Below are 22,957 nucleotides of genomic sequence, written 5' to 3'. Positions count from 1 at the left end.
ACCACGATAGACTTGATAAGGATGTCGTCCACATAGACTTCCATGTTCCGCCCTATCTGTACTCAGAAGATTTTGTCCATCATCTTTTGATAAGTAGCTCTTGCATTTCGTAGCCCAAACGACATGACTATATAACAAAAAGTACCGTTAGCCGTAATGAAGCTAACTTTCTCCTGATATTCCCGGGCGAGAGGAATCTGGTGGTATCCTTGGTAAGCATCGAGCATGCAGATCCTTTCGCAACCCGAGGTTGAATCCACCACCTGATTGATCCTCAATAAAGGGTAGCAATCTTTAGGGCTGTCCCGGTTGAGGTCTCGAAAGTTGATGCATACCCTCCACTTATTGTTAGGCTTAGACATTAGGACCACATTAGAGAGTCAGGGCAAGAATTGTACCTCTCTAACGTGTCCTGCTTTTAAGAGCTAATCAACTTCAGCCCAGATGATCTTATTTTGCTCGGCTGAGAAGTTTCTCTTCTTTTACTAGACCAGCCAAGAATCAGACAGAAGATGAAGCTTGTGCTCGGCTACCTCAGGCCTGACTCTCGGCAGCTCCTTGGGGGACCAAGCGAAGACATCCATGTTGCACACCAGACATTCGACCAGATCAAACTTGATTTCGGATGGCAGGTCACTTGATACGCGAGTGATGCTTTTAGGACGGTCAGGATAAAGCTGGACCTCCTCCTAGGGAATGGGTTCTTCCGCTATAGGTAAGGGCTCCTCTTGAATGACTTGGATTCCCTCATCCTGAGTCTTCTGAGCTTTGCGAGCCTCGACATTCACCATGTCCACATAACACCTGGAGGAGACCAGCTGTTCACCTCTTACTTCCCCGACCTGGTCTCCCACCTAGAATTTTATCTTTAGTTGAAAGGTGGAAACTGTCGCTCGGAATTCATGTAGGGTGTGTCTCCCTAAAATAGAGGCTTGCTTGATTGTCCTGTGAAGGTAGGCAGATTGTCCAGTAGCCTCTAGAGTTTGGGCGCGATTGTTGGTTGCTACTCGGAAAACCTAGAGGTTCCACTGTACAAAAATTTTGTACAAAGGTCTGAACCTTTTTCCTAGCTACCATGTGTTCTTTTAAATTAAATTTTGGATCGCCTGCGGAACTTAACACGTTTGATCCAAAACTTAATCTATTTGTTCTTTTAGGTTTTAACTTGGATCTCCTGCGAAACTTAACACGTTCGACCCAAGTCTCCTTAAGTTATTAATTCCATTAAATACTAATTTCCATAAAAGGTTCCCAGTACTGACGTGGCGAGGCACATGGCCTTCTTGGATATGGGAGCAACCACCACCGACTAGACAAAACCTTTAATAGAAAGCTAATATTTAATTTCCTAAAATAACTCTAGGTTAACCAAAGAGAACAATCAAATCACAAGGAAAAGAAAGAAAACAAAAGAACACAACATCGAAAAACATATTGAAATACTAGATCATAAGCCTCTTGTATTTGGTATTATTTCCATAAATAACTAGCATGATGCGGAAATAAAAATTACTAATTATACCTTGTAGAAAAACCTCTTGATCTTCTACCGTATTCCTCTTCTAACCTCGGACGTTGTGTGGGCAACGATCTACCAAGATGAGAAACCACCAACCACCTTCTTCTCCTCCAAGCAAGGTTCGGCCACAAAGGAAGAACTTTACCAAAGAAGAAAATCAAAATACTAACCAAGCTCCAAGAGATGCTAACTTTCTCTCCTTCTTCTTCTTCTTCTCCAAGTAGTATCCGGCCACCACAAGAACTCCAAGAGAGATGAAGTATTCAGCCACCACAAGAGGAAGAGAGGGAGAGGGTAATGGCCGGCCACAACACCAAGGAAAAAGGGAGAGAAAACAATAGAGGTTGTCACTCATGAAGGCACCCCTACCCCTTCTTTTATATTCCTTGGCCTAGGCAAATTAGGAAATTTAATTACAATAAATTTTCCTTAATTTCCTTGACTTGATTTAATTGAGAGAAATAAAATAAAATTTCCCAAATCAATTTCAAGTGGCCGGCCACATCATTGGAAAACAAAAGAGGACAAGTTTTAATCAACAATTAAAACTTCCTAATTTGTTTCCGGAAATTTTAAAAAATAAAATTTCTTTTTAAAATCTCTTCATAGTTAATAAAAGGAAATATCTATAATTTTAATTTTATTAACATGTGAATAATTTTAAAGAAAAAATAAAACATCTCTCCAATCTACAAATAAGGAAAGAGATCTAATTTCTTTCTTTAATCTTTTGTAAATCTTTTACAAGAGAGATATTTTAATTCTAATTCTCTTTAAATTATATCTTCCACATTATAATAAAAATTAAAATTAAATTTTTTTTTTAATTTATTTTGGCCGGCCCTACTAGCTTGGGTTCAAGCTAGGGCCGGCCACCCAATAATATACCTAGCTTGGCCGGCCCCTTATTGGTGGGTATAGAAGGTGGGTATAAGTGGGTATAGAACTCTATAAATAAGAGGCTACGATAGGGACCGAGAGGAGGAATTGGTTTTGGTCTCCCGATAAAATTAAGCATCCCGTGTTCGCCCCGAACACACAACTTAATTTTATCAATGATAATTCATTCCACTAGAGAACTATCATTGAACTACCGCACCAATCCCAAATTACATTTTTGGGCTCCTTCTTATTATGAGTGTGTTAGTCTCCCTGTGTTTAAGATATCGAATGTCCACTAATTAAGTGAGTTACTGACAACTCATTTAATTAATATCTAAGTCCAAGAGTAGTACCACTCAACCTTATTGTCATGTCGGACTAAGTCCACCTGCAGGGTTTAACATGACAATCTTTATGAGCTCCTCTTGAGGACATTATCAACCTAGTATCTCTAGGACACAGTTTCCTTCTATAATCAACAACACACTATAAGTAATACCATTTCCCAACTTATCGGGTTTATTGATTCAACGAACTAAATCTCACCCATTGATAAATTAAAGAAATAAATATCAAATATATGTGCTTGTTATTATATTAGGATTAAGAGCACACACTTCCATAATAACTGAGGTCTTTGTTCCTTTATAAAGTCAGTATAAAAGAAACGACCTCAAATGGTCCTACTCAATACACTCTGAGTGTACTAGTGTAATTATATAGTCAAGATAAACTAATACCTAATTACACTACGACCTTCTAATGGTTTGTTCCTTTTCCATTTTGGTCGTGAGCTACTGTTTATAATTTATAAGGTACTAATAACATCATCTTCTGTATGTGACACCACATACTATGTTATCTACAATATAAATTAAATGAACAACTACAAACAAATGTAGACAATTAGACCAAATGTGATTCTTTATTCATAATAAATGTTTACAAAGCTTAGGCTTTCAGTATACATTCCAACAGCGATCTCGGGTGGGGGCAGGCTAAGTTCGATTGCCCGCCGAGAATCTCGGGCAAACTGGATGCAATCTCCTGTGTAATGGGTGTGGGACCTATGGTAGGTATAATAACAGGGCCCCCACTGGTCGGGTTTAGGGATTTGGATAGCTTCGACTCGTTGCGCCACCCTAGACTCCTGACCGGGCAGAAAACCTGGTCGGGAATCCTTGGAGCGGGCCAGGGGTCCAGCGAGAGGTTGGGACGACCTTCTCTCTGACTTGTTGATAGGAGCAGGCACTTTGTCTGCTTTCCTCCAAGTTGTCTGGGCTTCCTCTACATTAATGTAGCTTGTTGCTTTCCTAAGCATCTCATCAAAATCCTTCATAGACTCTCAAATGAGGGCTCGAAAGAACTCCTCTTCCACCAGACCATGGGAGAAGGTGCTCATCAAGATATCCGAGGTAGCGGACGGGATATCCTGGGCTACATGGTTGAAGCATTTTATGTAGGCCCTTAAGGGCTTTACAGACCCCTGCCTGAGAGCGAATAGGCAATGGTTAGTTTTCTAATATTTCTTGCTACTGGCGAAGTAATGCAGGAAAGCGTTCTTGAAATCCTCAAAGCAGATGATGGATCCAACAAGTAATCCGTCGAACCACTTTTGTCCCAAGCCTGATAGAGTGTTTAAAAACACTCGGCACTTAATGGTGTCGTTGTACTAGTGTAACAGTGCAGCGTTCCGAAATTTACAGAGGTGATCTTCTAGATCCTTGCAACCGTCATACTTTCCGATAGCTGAGGGCTTATACCCCTTCGGTAGTTTATCCTCGAGCACCCTTAAAGAGAAAAGTACTTGCAATTCCTATGGCAACTCCTTCGGCTCCTCCCAGATAACTATGGCCTTCCCTGTTAGAGTGTATACTAAAAGTCTAACTTTTGTAAACATTTATTTTTGAAATAAAAGAATCACGTTGATCAATATCTACATTTATTTATTAAATATAATTGTTCAATTAATTTATATTGTAGACAACATGGTGTGTGATGTCATACACAGAAGATCATGTTGTCGGTTCTTTATAAATTATAAACAGTTGCTCACGATTAAAATGGAAAGGAACAAACCATCAGAATAGTTGTAGTGTAATTAAGTATTAGTTTATCTTGACTAATAAATTACACTGATACACTCTAAGTGTATTGAGTAGGACCATTTTAGGTAAGTTCTTTTTGTACTGACTTAATAAAAGAACTAGACCTTAGTTATTATGGAAGTGTGTGCTCTTAATCCTAATATAATAATAAGCACATATATTTAATATTTATTTCTTTGACTTATCAAAGGTGAGGTTTATCTCGATAAATCAATATATCCGATAAGTTGGGAAATGATATTACTTATAGTGTGTGTTGTTGATTATAGAAGGAATCTGTGTCCTAATTATCTAGGTTGAGAATGTCCCCAAGAGGAGCTCATAAGGATTGTCATGTTAAACCCTGCAGGTGGACTTAGTTCGACATGACAATGAAGTTGAGTGGTACTACTCTTGGAGCTAGATATTAATTAAGTGAGTTGTCAGTAACTTACTTAATTAGTGGACATTCGTTATCTTAAACACAGGGAGACTAACACACTCATGATAAGAAGAAGCCCATAATGTAATTTGGGATTGGTGTGGTAGTGCGATAATAACTCTCTAGTGGAATGAGTTTTTATCGATGAACTTGAGTTGTGTGTTCGGGGCGAACACGGGATACTCAAGCTCATCGGAAGGCCAAAACCAATTTCTCCTCTAGGTCTCTGTCGTAGCCTCATTAAAGCCTCAAGTTCATCCAAAGAAAGGCCAATCTTGGTGTCCAAGAAGGGGGTCGGTCCATTGCTTGGTGACCCAGCAATGGCCGGCCACATCTCCTCTTAAAGGGTCGGCCCTTTGCTTGGTGCCCAAGCATGTAGGGGTCGGCCACAATAATTCAAACAAGGAGGGTGTTTTGAATTTTTAAAATCTTCTCTTTGTAAAAAACTACAAGTTTTAAAAGAGAGATTTTAAATTTAAAAACTTTCCTTATTTGAATTAGGCCACATGTTTTAAAAGAAAGTTTAAAAGATTTTAAAACTTTCCTTTTTTAATTATCCTCTTGGTTTAGAAAAAAAAAGGAAGAGAAGTTTTAAAATTTAAATTTTCTATCACCATGTTAAAAAAGAAAATTTATAAGAGAAGTTTTAAATTTTAAAACATGATTTTAATTTTTGAAACTTTCCTTTTTTAACTCCTACTTTAGGAAATTGAAAGAGAGCTTGTAAAATTTTATAAGAGGATTTCTTCTTGTAAAATTTTATAAAAAAAAAATATATTTCCTTCCTCTTAAGGGGGTCGGCCACCCTTGCTGGGTGCCCAAGCAAGGTGGCCAGCCAAATAAAAATAAAATTAAAATCATCACCAATGATTTGGTGATTGATTCAATCAAGAGGAATGAAAAGGAAAATAAAAAAGGGAAAAAGAAAAACAAGAGGAAGATTTTAATTTTTGTAAAAATTCTTCCCTTATTTGTCTTGGGCAAGTAATATAAAAGAAGGGGTGAGGAGGCCTCATGAGATACAATTCTTATTCTCTTGGTGGTCGGCCCTCCCTCTCCCCTCTTCTTTTCCCTTTGCTCTCTTCTCCTTAGTGGTGGTGGTGGCAGGATTTTAGAGCAAGAGGAAGAAAGCTTTTGGGTGGTGTTCATCTTGGAGGATCATCGCCCACACGATGTCCAAGGCGAGGCAAGGAATACGGCAGAAGATATCGAAGTCATTAGCATACAAAGAGAAGGTATAACTAGTATTTTTCTTTCGCATCATACTAGTTATTTTTCTTTGTAAGAATTCCAAACACAAGAGGCATTAGATCTAGTTTTTCGAGTTTGTGTTTTCTTCATTTTTCGAATTTGTGATTCGATTGTTCTTTTTGTTTAACCTAGAGTTATTTAAGGAAATTAAATATTAGCTTTCCTTAAAAGACTTTGTCTAGGCGGTGGTGGTTGCTCCCATATCCAAGAAGGTCATGTGCCTCGCCATGCAGTCCTAGAAGCCAATTTTGGAAATTAATATTTAATGGAATTAATAACATAGGTGGATTTGAATTAATAGTGTTAAGTTCCGCTTGCGATTCAAATCTAAACCATTAAGAACAGATAAGTTAAATTTGGAATCAATGATGTTAAGTTCCGTCTGTGATTCCTAATTTAACTTCTAAATAACACAATAGGTTATTTAAAGAAATGTTTGACACTTGTACAAAAAATTTTGTACAGTGGAACTGGTACGATTTTCCTAGGACTAACCAACATTTCCCTTTTTTGAGTGTTTGGGTGGGGAACTTTCAGTCGTGGAGGCTTGATGTTGCTCTTTCTTGTTGTAGTAATCCAAGTCGGGGTCGCGATAAAAAGCTCGAGGGAAATCCTCGAGCTGCTTCCTCTTAGACCCCTTGTCTGAAGCGTCGGTCTGGTCCTTTGAAACCACAGGTGTCCTATGTGGTTGTAAAGTGGCGATATGCCTCTCGGAAGCCCTCGCCTCTTGGCTTCCTTGAACAGTTCGTACTCTCCGGCTGTCTTGGTGACATTGATCTTATCAGTATCCTCCATCGTCAAGTTCTAGAACAGGTGGAGAAGATTCCCACAGATGACGCCAAATTAATCCTGTCCAAAATCTAAGTCAAACGGAAGCTGGCGGAGATGGCGTTGGTGTTGACGGAGAGGCAACTTTGATGCACCCTGTGTATACACGTCGAAAAAGTGAACCCCCACGTGGAACTCCAGGTATGTAGTATGAGGACTGGTGGTACTTGGACTCTGCACACACTCAGACAAGCACACAGAGCGTTAGAGACCAGAAATCAGGAAAAAAGTCCCCGGCGTAGTCCCTCTAATGCTCAAATTAGGTCCTTTTGCCCTGGAAGAACAGTGTACGATGAAAAAAAACTGTTGAAGATAAGTGTGTATGTGTGCGTACCTGGCTAAGAAAGAGGACCTCCATTTTTATATGACGTTGCATACCTTTAGAGCCTGACCGTTGTGAAAGAATGTCGGGTGTCAGGGCCTATAGGGTGAGAGGTTGTACGACAACCTCCTATTAGTAGAAGGAAGGTTCCGCTCTCAGGGAGTGGCAAACTACTGGAATATTCCTTGGCGTATGACAGTTATTCTCTAACAAGAAGTTACAATTCTCTGACATTGTTGTCGCTTAATGCTTTCCGTAGCGCCCAAGTTCAACTATAGCCAGCTCGGGAGGACCATTCAAATGTGCTACCAGGACTGAGCCTTGATGATGAACTATGGTGAATTGACTGGACTTTATCTGAAACTGTGACGAGAGACCTATTTTTCAAGATTTGACCGCTGAAGAGCCGGTCGGGAGTTGTCTTAGTAAAAGGACCAGAACCATCTATGTAACACCCCACCCTCCTCACTACTGGACTGTGAGGGCGGAGCGCTACTGGACTACTAACTTTACTTAATTAGAGTTGTTCACATGTAAAGATCAATACATAAACTCTCTAAAAATGCAATTAACTAGCAGCGGAAAACTAAATGACTCATCTAATACATTCTTAATAAATGACAATCTTAATAAATCCTTATGCTAGGTCCCAAGGCTTCTATAGTCCAGGCATCACACATCCATCCGCACCTCCTTGTCACTTTCCTTTGCTATAACTTTTCCTTTCCTTTATCTGCAGTAAGAGGAAAATGCAACTATAAGCAAAATTGCTTAGTAAGCGCTATCTAACTCACAAAACTCGAATATGCATGTAACTGGAAGAAGTCTAAAACTGAATGCTCAGAAAGAAATACTATTCATACTCATCTACTAATAAAAGAACAAGACATGCTGAAATGCTAAACATGTAAAGCTACTCATTCTCAGAAAATAGCAAAGAACAGTAAGCTAATCTAAATAACATGCTAGCATAAAAGAAAACTCAGCTTGCTGATTTTAAAACAAAGTGAAACTTAATTCATCTGTTCTAAACTTATTCTTTAATTCACTTGTTTAAAACTTATTTTTTAATACTTTATACTTATGTAAAAATTGCTTTACTTGTTCAAAAACTTATAGTTATAATACTTCAAAATAATAATCAACTTCTCTTGGGCCCGGCAACTGTGCTTTTACTTTTGTAACGACCCGACCCATTTGGCGGCCCATTTGGCGACCCTATGGTCGTCGACTGTCGACCGCCGGTCGAGCCGTTACTACTAGGTTATCTAAACCTAGGGACGACTATGGGAGCTCAACCCAAGGACAACTGAGAGTCCAGCACAATGCCACTAATAAAAGTAAAATACTTGTTATCTTTTAATACTTCTATATAATGTCTCGGCATTTTCTTTAGCACCTTGTGTGCCAAAATCCCTAAAGTCTTGACTTTGGGATCTACTTAAGGCCTTGGCCTTCTTCTTTCTTTTCTTTATCTTTCTTATATTTTTCTTAAACTCTTAAAAGAATATAGGCATGCTACAACAGGATTAAATCAAAGGAAAGAAAATCTGACTTCTATAAGCATGCTATATCAGAGACAAATCAAAAGAAAGCATATCTAACTTCTTCAAACATGCTACAACAGGTTTAATACAAAGGAAAACAATTCTGAAATCCTGAAATAAACAACATATATATAACTGCTCAGGAATATGCTCAAAAGGGTTGTTCTAACTCATTACGGCAAGGAAAAATCAAACTAAGGTGCTATACAAAAACTAAATCTGTAGAACATTAAAATTGCATACTTTAAGAACTAGAACTAAACTATCTGTTTATAACACATGCACCCAAACTAAGGCATAAAACTCATGACATGCCAATCCTAATTTGCATACATAAAAACATAATGTACAGTAAATCTGAATGCATTTATACTAGCATAAACATGCACGAAACTAGATCTGAAACTTTATGCACCAAACTAAATTTGAAATTGAATGCCACGGCAGAAAGTCATAAAGAACCGAATGCTCAACGTGCTCAACCCCCTACATGCTCCTTCTTTGAAACTCACGACAACTAAACACAAGGACAGTGCAACAATTTGATCGAACACAAATGCTCAAATCTAAACATGTCTGAATCTGATGTACTTGATCATAGAGGCAAAGGAATCCAAACTACATGCTCAAACTTATACAAATCATCCCCTTTCTCTCCTTGGAACACACGACAGCAAGCACAAAACCTAACTCTCTTAAAAATCAAAACGAGAAGCCAACACGAATCCGAGGCTACTCTACTGCAGGTGAGGAAGCACTTACCTTGATTCTTGGACTCACAACCGAACAAAAAGGGCATCTAGGACCTTGGCCGGCCGCCGGAGATGATACCCTAACTCCCTTTCATTTTCTGCCCGAGCTCCGCCATCGTACGCAGAAGAGAAGGAGAGAATGGTTTAAGTCACGGGAAAACAGAGCATCAACTTATCCCCTTTTATAATCCAATATTCTGTTAATTATCTTAAATAAATTTGCTACTTTTTCTAAACAACAAATCCAATATCAACTTATCCCTTTTATAATCCAATATTCTGTTAATTATCTTAAATAAATTTACTACTTTTTCTAAACAAACAAATCCAACATCAACTTATCCCTTTTATAATATTCTGTTAACTATCTTAAATAAATTCGCTACCTTTTCTAAACAAACAAATCTAAGATCAACTTATCCCTTTTATAATCCAATATTCTGTTAACTATCTTAAATAAATTCGCTGCCTTTTCTAAATAGAAAAAACTATTTGCTCACTTGGTCAGCTGGCTTTTGACCGAACCAAAGGTCGTGGGTTCAATTCTCGGCTTGGACATTTTTTTGTCGAAACTTTCTTCGTTTAGTAAAAATATCAAACAACCTCCAAAAATTACATAAAAATACTCTAAAAATTTCTAAAAATCCCTAGAATATTTATATAATATTTTTAAATATTTTTAAATTACTTTTAGAACTCTAATTGAGGAAATTTAGGGCGTTACAATCTAGAAAGCCTAAGCTGGGGCAATCTGATCGGTCGGGAGAAGACCATGAACTAGTACAGGCTGCGTTTTACGTCTCGGATCCGGGGACCTGTCCTGCCTGTGACCGACCATGAATTATGCGGCTGATGACGCGAGGCGATCTGATTCTCGCCTTCCCTTGACGGTTGACTGTCACGTCCCCTTGACTTTTGACTGTCATATTCTCTTGACTTTGGACTCCCACGTCCCTTTGACTATTAACCTCCTGGCCTTATCAAGCCCCTCCTTTACACATCGTATCAACACTCATTCGTTGTACACTCCTGGGCGACTCACACATGTCTAGGCATTCGGCCACCCGGATATCCTGATTCTCAAAAATGAATCGAGACGTCCAAACAAGTATCTAAGTGTCTAGACATGTGAGAGTCACCCATATATACACACACCTCTGTTGGAATTTGTCCAAAGACCAAAGTCACCCTGCGAAAAATGCTCGATCTTAAACATTTAAATTAATGAAACAGTCCGATTCCACTTTGAGGCCGTGCAATTACTTGAATGAGAGATGTAGCAGAAATATCTAAAAGATGTACATAAATAATGGGAATTTTATGAATCTCCCCCAACCGAGTTACCTCATGCCACTCGCCTTGTGTTGTTGTTCTCCTAAGCAAACACACTAAATTGACCTTCGATGTGAAAGCCTGATTTACCTGAAAATTTTTTTGATTTGATCTCCATTTGAATCTGTTTGGAACGTCTATTGCTCCCCTGTGGACTTCACAAATCGACCCTTCACTCTCTTCCTTGTGTCGGCTCTTGCCTTTCTAGACTCGTATCGAATATGTTTATCATATCTATGCACAATCAAAGTCCACATATATTGATCTGTGAGAAACCGGAATAAAAATTAACGAAGTTGTGTATAGACGTGGAGATTTTAGATGCATGCCTGCGAGTTTTCTTCTTCTCCCTGTAGCGTATCATGGCGTTGCCTCTGTTTTGGGTCAATATCTCGCTGTCTAGCTTCTCTGTCTCTTTGATCATGTTGATTCTAAATGGCAGTTCTCCAAAGGAAGCTTGTTTGGCGCCGCCATGATCTTGCGATGAAGTGATCATTAAAGCCGACATGTTTACTGCAGATTCTGGTCCTTTAGCTGCAGGGTAGATGGAATTCTGATTCCATTTTGCTGCTATGTTCTGCAGAAACAAGAAAATAGAAATAAAGATTATGTTCAAATCGAGCCAGAGTCTCAATCTGGCTGGTTCATTTAGCCCGACTACCCAACCACTCGGTCCGACAGATTCATTCAACTTGCTCAACCCTACCATACCCACTCAATACCACGACTCAACTAATCAGTTGGCTAAGTCTGACCACTCTATCCCTGAGACACAATTAGTGCATCCAACTTGTTTGGCTTGCTCTTTTTGACAGACCAGACTAGACATTTCGACTGATTGGCTTGTCTAGTTTGATCAACTCATTTTTGGTTCATTTGACTCGATTAACTGGTGGATTCTGGACGAACATAAATGAAGATAATATGGGCTTATTGATTAAGAAAGTATTGGGAAAAAAAATAGACAGCAAGTTTACTCACGCTATGAGACTGTATGTGGTCGACATTAGATGATAAGAAGTCATCTTTTGAGGAAGGACAACTTGGGTCGCCTATGTCATCCAAGATTTTCATAGTAGTGAAAGCATTTTCCTCGAGAAGATCATCGAAACTCTTGATCATGAAACCCTCGTTGTTGGTTCCGTATGCCAATTCAAGTGCACTAGATTCCTTCCGGTCTCTTGACCTTCCGAGGTTAAAATCCCATATCTGAGATTAAGCAACACAGATCAGGCAACAAACAAATTGTCATAGAAGAAACTTCGAAGATTCATATTATTTAAACAATTGGAACATCATGGATGCTACTTGGAGTGACACATTTAATTTCAGAGGATCACAAAATTAAAGAACTATCGAGCTATTCATAAAAGATTATATTGCGCATATATGAAAGAACAAAGTGATTATATTTCTTCATAGCCCCCATGCAGTTCAGCCTTGTAATGTACTTTCCCATATGAAAATGATAAAACTTCCACAGTGTGGATTAACCAGCTCAAGTAACAAGTTTCATTGAAAAAAACTACAGAATCTTCGACAGCATGTTACTAGCTGTAGACGATGCAACTTAGAAGAGTCCTAAATTCTAGTTGTCTCTTGTAATGGTCCCAAGAATCAGCAATTGGATTGTATGGGCAATGAATAGACAACTGCGTCATATTCAGTCCAGTTCTAAAGTAACAGGACGAGAAGGTCAAGAACTGGTCCAGTGACCGTGCATGACCCGAGACACCTGATGGAGCTAAAAAACCATTTTGGTGTAAAAACCAGTGAAAACTGAAGCACCAGACCAAAGAACCACAAAGCTAGCCGACTGGATCGTACATTCACGATTTTGCTTATCTTTGATTTTATTGGGTACTATTTGTGATTTCATAGTGCTAGTACTGCATCGAACCAGTGATGTTTCGATGCTTATGCCAACACAAGTAAACTTTTGAGAATCATTTACAATTTACAACGAGAGAAAAATTTGACATTCAGTATCTAAAGACAAGCTCAATTAAATGTTACAAAAGTAAAATTGCTTCAAAATCCTTATCAATCACGTAGAATCTAGGATCGAAACAAGCTCAAACTACTTTATTTTCAGGCGAAGAGAAAAGCATATCGCAAATTTCGGTTGTTAGGTAAACTACTTTATTTTTATACTTTTGAGATATAAGGTTTTAAACAGTTCAAATTCTAGAAGAAGGTTAGTTTGTCCCAACTATTCAGATCTGAGTGTAAACATCTGATAAATTTAGGGGTTTTGACCTGTCAAAGTCATCGTCATTGTCATCAATAAGTTTTGTTTGTCCCAACTAATAGGAATCGACTACTAGAATTTTATCCGCAGAAACCATCTCATTCATACTGTTCAAACTAATTGATTTTGTTTATGTTGACTAATATCTTGCACTGTAAAATCTACAAAACAATCTTTGACCCACAATGCTCAAAGGTGCATCGATGCAGCACTTCCATCTCTGGAAATTCCTCTCAGAATTCAGAAATTATTGTTTGAGGAAGTGTTATTTCATATGATCGAGATTAATAATACTTGTTTTGGAGGGGAAAAAAAGCAAATTTAATTCAACTAAAATAAGGAAAAAAAATTTGAAGAAAATAACCTGAACGGGATGGTCCGGTGGTCCGCTGTCCCACAGCAGATCTTTCCCCTTAAGCTCTGACGGTGCAAGCATGAGCAGGGAGGTGAATGGCATTGGCTGCGACTCGCGGTGATCCTCGAAGCTGCTTGCAGCAGTCCGACACGGCGTGCTCGGGCTGAGACCACCCACCGCCACCGCAGCCAGGTCGGTCCTCGCAATCTCCATCAGCTGCTGGCACAGCTGATGCATATTGTGGGAGTTCCTCTGCCGCTTAACCCCAACGCCCTGGAATTTGGGGGCACGCGGCACGTAGAGGTCCTTGAACTCCAGATCGGTTGCTGGAACTGGATCCAAAGACGACCAATCGAAGAGAAACTGATCCGGATTCTGGTTTAGAGGTCGGGGAGGGGAATAAACCGGATGCTTGGCGGCGAGATCGAACCCCCACAAGGCGGCGAGCTCGAGGGCGGAGGGGCATCCGGAAAACCCCTCGATCTGGACCACCGGGTGACGATGGTTCGCTACGCCCCCTCCATCCCCTCCTCCTTCGCGGGACTCCCAATCGCAGTCCGCGCAGAGGGCGATTCCCTCAGCGGCGCACCACGCGCCGGCGGGCATCGCCCCGCAGTTGTCGCAGATCGGAGAGCGCAAGTGCTTCTGCGACAGGGCGTTCGCGACGTGCACCAAGCGATCGCACGACACGCAGAGCCTCGCTGAGTCCGCTCGGCAGAAAAGCACGGCCACCGCCTCGCCGCAATACTCGCACGCCGCCCGCCGCCCCGACGCATCGTTCGCCTCCGCCATGGCAGTACCAAGTACCAAACCTCCAGCTCCAACAATCTCCTCCGGGATGAAGAACCCTCGAGCAGATCGCCGGCCGTAAAGAGCCCTCGAGCACGGAGGAGGAGCAGCTCAAGTTGGCATTTTAAACACGAAGCCCATCGACCGCGCCGGGGAGAACAACGCGACGTCACGTGCGGCTCACGCCTCAAGCGGTCAGTCGGGGTGAGGTGTGAATATGTGATGAGAAAAGAGCTTCGCGACGAAGCAGTTGGCTCGAACAGGAAACAGATAGACGAGACCAATGAAGTCTTCGAAAAGGCACGTGTTGTTTAACTGGATTATAAATATAAAATATCTTTGAAAAAAAAGATATTTTGGGTGATCTTTAACATTAATTAATAATAAAAAAATGTATATTTAAATAATAATAATGATATATGTCATTTTTAAATATTAGCTATTTGTCAATGTGTTTGAAAATAAGTTTGTATGATGTGATTGAACCTTGGATTGAACCTTTTACAAGTTATATAATAAAATATTTAAAATTATATATAATTTACTTGTCAAATAAATCACTTAATCTATTGAAATTAAGATCAGGGCTGTGTTGCGTGAATGCGTGCAAAGGCATTTTGTGTTTTTATTTTTAGTATTGTTAAATGAATTTTTCATTTTGGAAAATATTTAAAAATTTATTTCATCCTATTTTCCTTATCAAAATACACTTTAGAGATTATTATAATAGTTTTAATTAAAATTCATCAAAATGATTTAAAATATTTTTAATTAAATTAAAATAATTTTCATCGAAATAAAATAAAAATACTATAATAAGGATAGATTAATTTTGATCTAAAATAATATTTTTTTTACCCAGTTAAAGTAGTTTTAGTTAAGAGTAAATTTATGTTGGAACTTTAGTTTAATTAATTAAAGTAATTTTGACTAAACCTGTTTTAGGGTGTTATAGTTGGTTCATAAATATTAAAAATATTTTTAAAATAAATTTAAATAAAATATCATTTTAATACTTTTAAAATAAAATACTTTGAATGCTGATAGAGATGAATAATTTGAAGATTAACATTGTACTTCAAATTTATCCAATAAATAAATCAGCAAGATTGAACATATGAATTATCACAAAAAAATCAACTATACACATCCTTCCTTTAATGTACTACATATAAATTTTTTGATTTCAAATTAGAAAAATAAATATTTTAAAAAATATATATTTACTATACATAGTTTTTTTTATTAAACAACAGTAACAAATATTATATAATTAAAAAATATTGAAATCAAATTTCTTGGAAATGAATGCGACCAACTAACAAGGTGAATTTTTTACATGATAATATCTATTAAAAGAGGTGAACCCATGATACGAGATTTATTATAGCAAAACAGGAATCAATTTTAGATGTATAAAAGAAAAAAAGTTCCTTCCACTCTTTAATAATTTGATAGTCAACTATAAATGAATCCGTAATTTATATTCCTTTATAAAAGTTAAGGCCGGACCGTTTACATCTAACATCTTTTACAAGGAAAAATATATACACATTCATAGCATTTATTAATGAGTAATGACCCGCATGAAATATAAATATAAAAACTAAAAACTTGAAAAAGACGTTTTTATATAAAAATTAAAAGAGTGTAGGGTTAAAAATTTATTATCAAAAAATGTGTTTTCTACCTCTGTCTATTTTATTTTTAAAATTATTTTTATTTTTGATATTGTTATAGTTAGGACTCGTAATTGTTATATAATTATAACATTTATAATTTTATAATTTGTATATAATTTATAGAATTAGGATTGTATGATCTAACGATTGAGAAGTATTAAATCGATCCTGAATCATTTAGAATCATCATTTACAATCGAATAGTAACATAATCAATTGTCCAAGGTAATGGTTATCTATTATTTACCCTTTTCATGGTATCGTCTTTTACCACTTATTAACTGTGAGAATTTTTTTTATTTGATGAAATGGGCGATTAATTAAATTGAACTGTGACGTCTGCATGACGTAAGTCTAAAAGTGCACCATCGGGAGTCAACGGATGCCACGTGAGCGGATGATCTTTTAGATCTTTTAGATAAACATAAATTAGGGGTTGGTGGGCCCTCAGCATCCACCCCCATACCTCGTCAACATCAAAGTAGACACCGCGCGGGGGGCCCGTTCAATGATTGAGACGGATTCGGATCACGTTGGGTGGAGGAAGATTTGGTGGTCCTTTTGATTTCGAATAGGGTAAAAATTAAAAATTTAAAAATTGGAAGAGTGAAAAAAAACTTATTGTCGATTTAAATATTTTAGCAGCTTTAATAAAAAAAAAGTCTTTTGATTAAAATTTAAATATAATATTTTCCTAAAAACTTAAATGCTGTACTTTTAAAATAAAATATTAAAAGGATATTTCATGAGAAATTTAAGACTACAAGTAATCTCAAATTATATATTATATTTTTGTTTATCCTAATTTAAAAACATGATATCCAATTAAATGGTTAATTAGGTAGACTCGATTTCGATGGAAATTATTATATGAGTTATACGTTTTAAAAAAAATAAAAAATATTAAATATATATAGTGCTTAAAAAATCTAATTGCCAAAAAAAAAAAATTCACAGTAAAATTTTTTCCCATATTTACTTAATAAAAAGGAATATTTTTTTTTGTAAAAAAATAATAAAATAAGAAATGTAATGGATATTGTTATATATAGTTTGTTAAAAAATGAATTAGAAGTAATTAGAAAAGATGATAAAATTATAACTCTTAAGATAATAGTAACTAAAGAAATTATGAATATAATTAGTATATATGCACCACAAGTAGGATTAGATGAAACTACTAAATTAAGATTTTGGGACAAATTAGATAAAATATTACAAAACCTTGAAATGATTTTAATAAGAGATAATCTAAATGAGCATGTCAGAATGAAAAATGAGAAATATGAGATAATACATAACATAAAGGTTATGAGTTTGGAACTAGAAATGAGGAAAAAGGAAATCTATATTAGAATTTGTGATAGCATATGACCTTATATTATCTAATATCTTTTTTAAGAAAAAAGAACACTTAGTCAGATTCAAAAGTAGAAATAATAAATTGTACATTAACTTTCTTATGGCTAGGAAGAAGGATAAAAAGATTTATAAAAATTATAAGGTCATCCCTGGAGAAAATTTAACTATCCAATATAAGTTAGTAGTGTTAGATATACACCTCAAACATAGTATAAATAAAAATAAAATATATAAGACTCCTAAAATTAAGTAGTGAAAGTTAAAGGATTATAAGTAAAATATATATAAGAAGAAGGTAGGAGTACAAACATTAGGTGAAATATACGATGACTCTAATACGATATGGGATAAGATTGTATCAAAGTTGAAAATAGTAGCTAGAAGTCTACTTGGTGAGTCAAAAGAACATGCACCACTAAAGAATCTTAGTGGTAGAATGAGAAAGTACAAAAAAAAAAAAGTGAAGTAAAAATGAATAACTTATAAGGAATTATATATTTATAAAAATGAGGAAAATTTAAACAAATATATAATAGCCAAGAAAGTTATGAATGAAGTAAAACATGAAACTTTTGAATGATTATATTAAAAATTAGATACAGAATAATGGGAAAGAGACATTTATAGAATAGTTAAAGTTAGAAAAAGAAAAACAAAAGATCTTATCCAAATAAAATGTATTAAAGATGAATGTAATAGGGTACTAGAAAATGATGGAGAAATAAAGAGCGGTGGAAAAGGTATTTTCATCAACTTTTTAATGAAGATTTAGGTAACCAATTTAACTTAGGTAATTTAAGTAGGTAAAATGAGCATATAAATTTAAATTTTTATCATAGAATTCAAACTTTATAAATAAAACAAGTTTAAATAGGATACACAATCAAAAAGTCGTTGGACCAGATGATATTTCAATAGAGGTATGGAAGTGTCTAGGGAAACAAAGTATTAAATGACTTACAAAATTAATTAACATGATATTGAAAATAAAAAAAATCTAATCAATGAAAGATAAGTACTCTAGTTTCCTTATATAAGAACAAGGTGTAGGATTGTTAAGTGCTAGAAGGGGTGAATAGCGTTCGTCGAAAATTATGATTTAAAACACGTCATGCAGTGAAAAAGAAAGAGAAAAAAAAATAAATGCTAACACAAGTAGTTTTTTACTTGATTCAGAGCCTTTAACGACTCTTATTCCAAGGCTCACACTCGTTAAATACTTTTGTTTGACAATCACTATCAGTTCAAAAATGAGTTACAAAAATGTTTGAGTACAAGAACTGGAATTAATTGTTATTGACAAACAAAAAGAAAATTTGAAGTCTTTCGTTCTTCGAACTTCATAGCAGCCTTTCGGTATTGTCAGAGCCCTTTCAGAATAGCGTGCAAGAATGAACTTATAGCAAGTGATGTTATGAAGCTGCTAGTCGAAGGCCTTTATATAGGCCCATTCCGGGCGCCTGGACTGTTACCGACGTGACGATCTCTTATTGAAACTTAATCCGTCAAGTTTATCCACCTCTGGGTGTCTGGACCATTGACGTGGGTTTAGCCAGTTATCATGCTCCAACCAACTTATGGATAACTTTTTTGGTCTAGGCGCCTAGACCAAATTCGGGCGCCTGGACCGCCTGAGTGTCCGCCTAGGCCGCCCGGGCAAAGTTGGTCTGAGCACCTAGACACTCTTTTTCAGCAACTCCTTTCCTGTAAAAAAGAATTAGTCCAAATAACAAAAAATGTTTATCATGCAAAACAAAGTTAGCATAATATAATAAAATATGAGTGGTAATTAGATCTTGTCTCCCCGAGACCAGTGTCTAGTCAAGGTCTTAACTTAAGTTTCCTAAATGGACCTAAGCTAGACCGACCTCTACTATTCCCTCAACCGGGAACGCATTCTCACTAGATCTCTCCTCTAATTGCTTACCTCCATTTACCAATTGCAATCGCTTGACTTATCTTTAACCCATCAGGTATTTCCGCCAATTGTCATATCCTGTGGACCCAATTGGACTTCATACGATTGTCAGGTCCCACGGACCTAACCAGACTTCTCGCTAAATATCGGGTTTGGCGAACCTATCTAGACTTCGTACCAGCTATCGTATCCCGCGGACCTAGTTGAATTTCAGCTTGGTGTTAGGTCTTTCAAATCGTCAACTTCTGCACACTTGATAAAGTAATTAGACCACAAACACTCTAACTTTAATTCACTTGTTATTCATCAAAACATGAGTTAGATCATTAGTGCAAATTGTACCAACACAAGGGAGATGTACAAAATTATGTAAATTATAGGGGTATTAAACTAATGAGTTATACCATGAAACTTTGAAAAAAAATAATACAAAAAAGATTAAGGAAGGAGACCTCGGTGATCAAAAATTAATTTGGATTCGTGCCTAAAAAGTCGACAATAGAAGTTATACATTTTCTTAGACAATTAATTAAAAAAATAGTATAAGTAAAAATAAGATATACACATGATTTCATTAACTTAAAAAAAACTTATGATAAAGTTTCAAGAGAAATTATATAGTGAATTCTAGAATAGAGAAGTGTTAGCGTAATATATGTTGAATTAATTAAGGATATGTACGAGGATATAACAACTAGAGTAAATACTTCAGACAGAGTAATTAAAGTCTTCCCAATAAAGATAGGGTTATATTAAAGATCAGCTCTAAGTCTCTATCTTTTTACACTAATTATGAGTGAACTCACTGTACACATTTAAGACACAGTAATGTGGTGCATTTTGTTTACATATGATATTATTTTAATAGATGAGACTCGTGAAGGAGTAAATGCTAAACTAAAATATTGGCAGAAAACACTAAAAGAAAAAGGTTTTAGGTTTAGTAGGATATAGACAAAATATATGGAATTTAAGTTTAGCAATATTAGAAGTAATGAGACAATTGTTAAGATAGGAGATGACAAGTTGCTCGATATCGAGAATTTTAAATATTTAAGATCAAGTTTGTAAAATGATGGAGGGATTGAGAGAGATATTTTACATAGAATACATGCGGATGATTGAAATGGAAAAGAGCGTCGGATGTTTTATATGACCGTAAAGTACCTCTAAAAATTAAAAAAAAAGTTCTACAAAATCGCAGTTAGACATGTTATGTTATATGGAGCTGAATGTTGAGCTATAACTCGAGCACTCGAGCAGAAGATGAGAGTTATAGAGATGAGGATGTTAAGATGAATGTGTGGATATACGAGGATGGACAGAATAAGAAATGAAAACATTAGATAGTAAGTTGGAGTTATATCTATTGAGAGAAAATTCTGAGAAACACATTTAAGATGATACGGGCATGTAGTTAGATAATCAATAAATGCTCCAGTTAGGTGATGTGAAACTATGACAAACACACATATCAAATGAGGAAGAGGAAGATCAAAAAAGACTTAGTTATCATAATAAAATAAGATAAAATTTATTTAAGTATAGATAATGATATAATAAAAGATAGAACTCAATAAAAGATCTATATAATTAATCCTATTTAATAGAATAAGATTTCATCTTTAACATCATCATCATCGCGTTCGGATCCTCTGTCCCGAAGCTTCTCTGTCCCTGTGTCCCACTACCGATCGGACGGACCAAATTACATCTCAATGTATCATGGCATCTTTAAGATGTGTGTTGTATCCTCATGATGTGCAAGACATCTTTAAGATATAATCTGATCCATCCGATCGACAGTAAAACATGAGGACAGAAAAATTTCGAAATAGAGGATCCAAATTTATCATCATCTCTTATAGCTAATAGATGGATGAATTTATAAATCCATCTGTGAATATTTTTTTTATTCGTTTTTTTTGTCATCATCTGCGAATATTTTTTGATATTTTTTCCCTGCTCAATTCAGACAAAAATCAATTTTACCCTTTCAAAGTACAAGTCAAATTTTTTCCATTCACGACGGGTCTCACGCAACTGGTGACAACGTTCCTACACAACTAAAATCAGCAGCCCTACGCGGCAATCTCCCGGGGCCCCACGGTGACAGGTATGGTCTTCTTCCTTTAGTTTTTTTTCTCTTCCTTTTATTTTCATTTTATTTTTGCATAAGTTGTGCTCTATATTTATAATCAGAAACAATTAATTTTGATCAAATTATAAGAATTTTATTTTACCAAAAATACTATTATAATAATAATGAAAAAAATATTCATATGTATATATATCCATATAAACTACCTATATAAAATTCAAACAAATCCATATAATTGATATTTTTTAATTGGTGGGCACATATATATTTATCCAACGAGATAAAATATTAAAATAGTTAATAGTTATTTTTGACAATTCTTACGTAAATATAAATCCAAAAAAAATTAGGTGAAGGAAACAAAATAAAACTCATTATTTGATTTATTTTTTTTACTTATTATTGTTTAAATAAACAATTGGGGCAAGAACTTGAATTGTACAAGTTGAGCACTCGATGATTTTAATTCAAAAGTATGGACCATTTTTGGCATTTGCCAAACCGAGCATTTATATGGGATAGTGACTCATTGTTCTTATTAGACACTCTTCGTGAATAAAAAACAATGACAATGAGTCTATTATACACCATTTAGGCCATCTTTAATGATAAACCTAAAAATAGATTTATTTTTACCACATCGTTCTCACATTAAAAGTTATAAATCCATTAAGAACATCAGGGTAAACCTAAAAAAAAGATTTATTAACCCACTAAAATAAAATATATAGAGTCAATCATCGTGGCTAGATATTAATGGGCCCATAAAAATTAGGTAAAAATCTAATTTTAATTTTGGAATCAAGTTTTTTATTTAAACTAAAAACTCAAGTTGTCCCATGGTAATAGGTTGAAAAAATAGAGATTTATTTTTTTAAACCTAACCATCTAATCCTGGTGCCCTTATTCTATATTACAAGAGATTTTTTTTCCGCTATTATACACCATCTTGTATTTTTTTTTTTTTACAAAAAAGTTACAACACATTATTTTTCACCACTCAAACTCATAAATTTCATAACTATTTTAATAAAATAAAATTATATTCATTTAATGAGAATCAATATGTTGTGCACTCCTCTGTCCACGGTAGCATCTGCGACTGTGTACAGGTAAGGGTATTCAGATTACCTCGTATAAAAAAATATTAATAACTTAATTTTAGACTTTATTAAATTAACTGAGCGTTGATTATTAAACGTCAAAATTCGTAATTAATTAAATAGTAAAATTATAATATATATACACGTGAGATTTTATTCCACTCATCTTAATATTGGTCAACAGATCATGTCGCAATTATAAATAGTAAATACTACACCATACAACAAGTATGCTACGTCTACTGTTACAATATGTATACAAATGAGATCTTATACAACAATAGTCAATAGCATATTTTGCATCTTTTATCAGTTACGATTCATATATGTTACAACATGTGCTACAACATATGCACAGATGTTAATTAATAGTAAATTATAATAACTATAAATCATAGCTGGTATAACATGTCATCAATTTTCCAAGAATTCAA

General features: G+C 35.7%; 1 protein-coding gene across 3 annotated transcripts; it reads right to left on the bottom strand.

Moving 5' to 3' along the window:
• Nucleotides 1–8,010: 8,010 nt before the first annotated feature.
• Nucleotides 8,011–14,540, bottom strand: LOC121971397 (zinc finger protein CONSTANS-LIKE 14-like). 3 transcript variants are annotated; one of them, XM_042522650.1, is made up of 5 exons: nt 13,578–14,540; nt 11,944–12,171; nt 11,292–11,539; nt 11,053–11,196; nt 8,011–8,064 (listed from the first exon to the last, which is right to left on the bottom strand). In XM_042522650.1, the coding sequence occupies exons 1-4, from the start codon at nt 14,358–14,360 to the stop codon at nt 11,100–11,102; spliced, it is 1,356 nt and encodes a 451-aa protein (XP_042378584.1). In that variant the 5' UTR covers nt 14,361–14,540; the 3' UTR covers nt 8,011–8,064; nt 11,053–11,099. The 3 variants fall into 3 exon arrangements, with proteins under 3 accessions (XP_042378584.1, XP_042378583.1, XP_042378582.1); XM_042522649.1 differs by lacking the exon at nt 8,011–8,064 and adding an exon at nt 10,333–10,819; XM_042522648.1 differs by lacking the exon at nt 8,011–8,064 and having other exon boundaries at nt 10,852–11,196.
• Between the last annotated feature and the right edge of the window lie 8,417 nt (nt 14,541–22,957).

Source organism: Zingiber officinale, chromosome 4A (genome assembly GCF_018446385.1).
Source record: "Zingiber officinale cultivar Zhangliang chromosome 4A, Zo_v1.1, whole genome shotgun sequence".
In the NCBI taxonomy this organism is placed as follows: Eukaryota; Viridiplantae; Streptophyta; class Magnoliopsida; order Zingiberales; family Zingiberaceae; genus Zingiber; species Zingiber officinale.
This window is presented reverse-complemented; position numbering and strand designations above follow the sequence as displayed.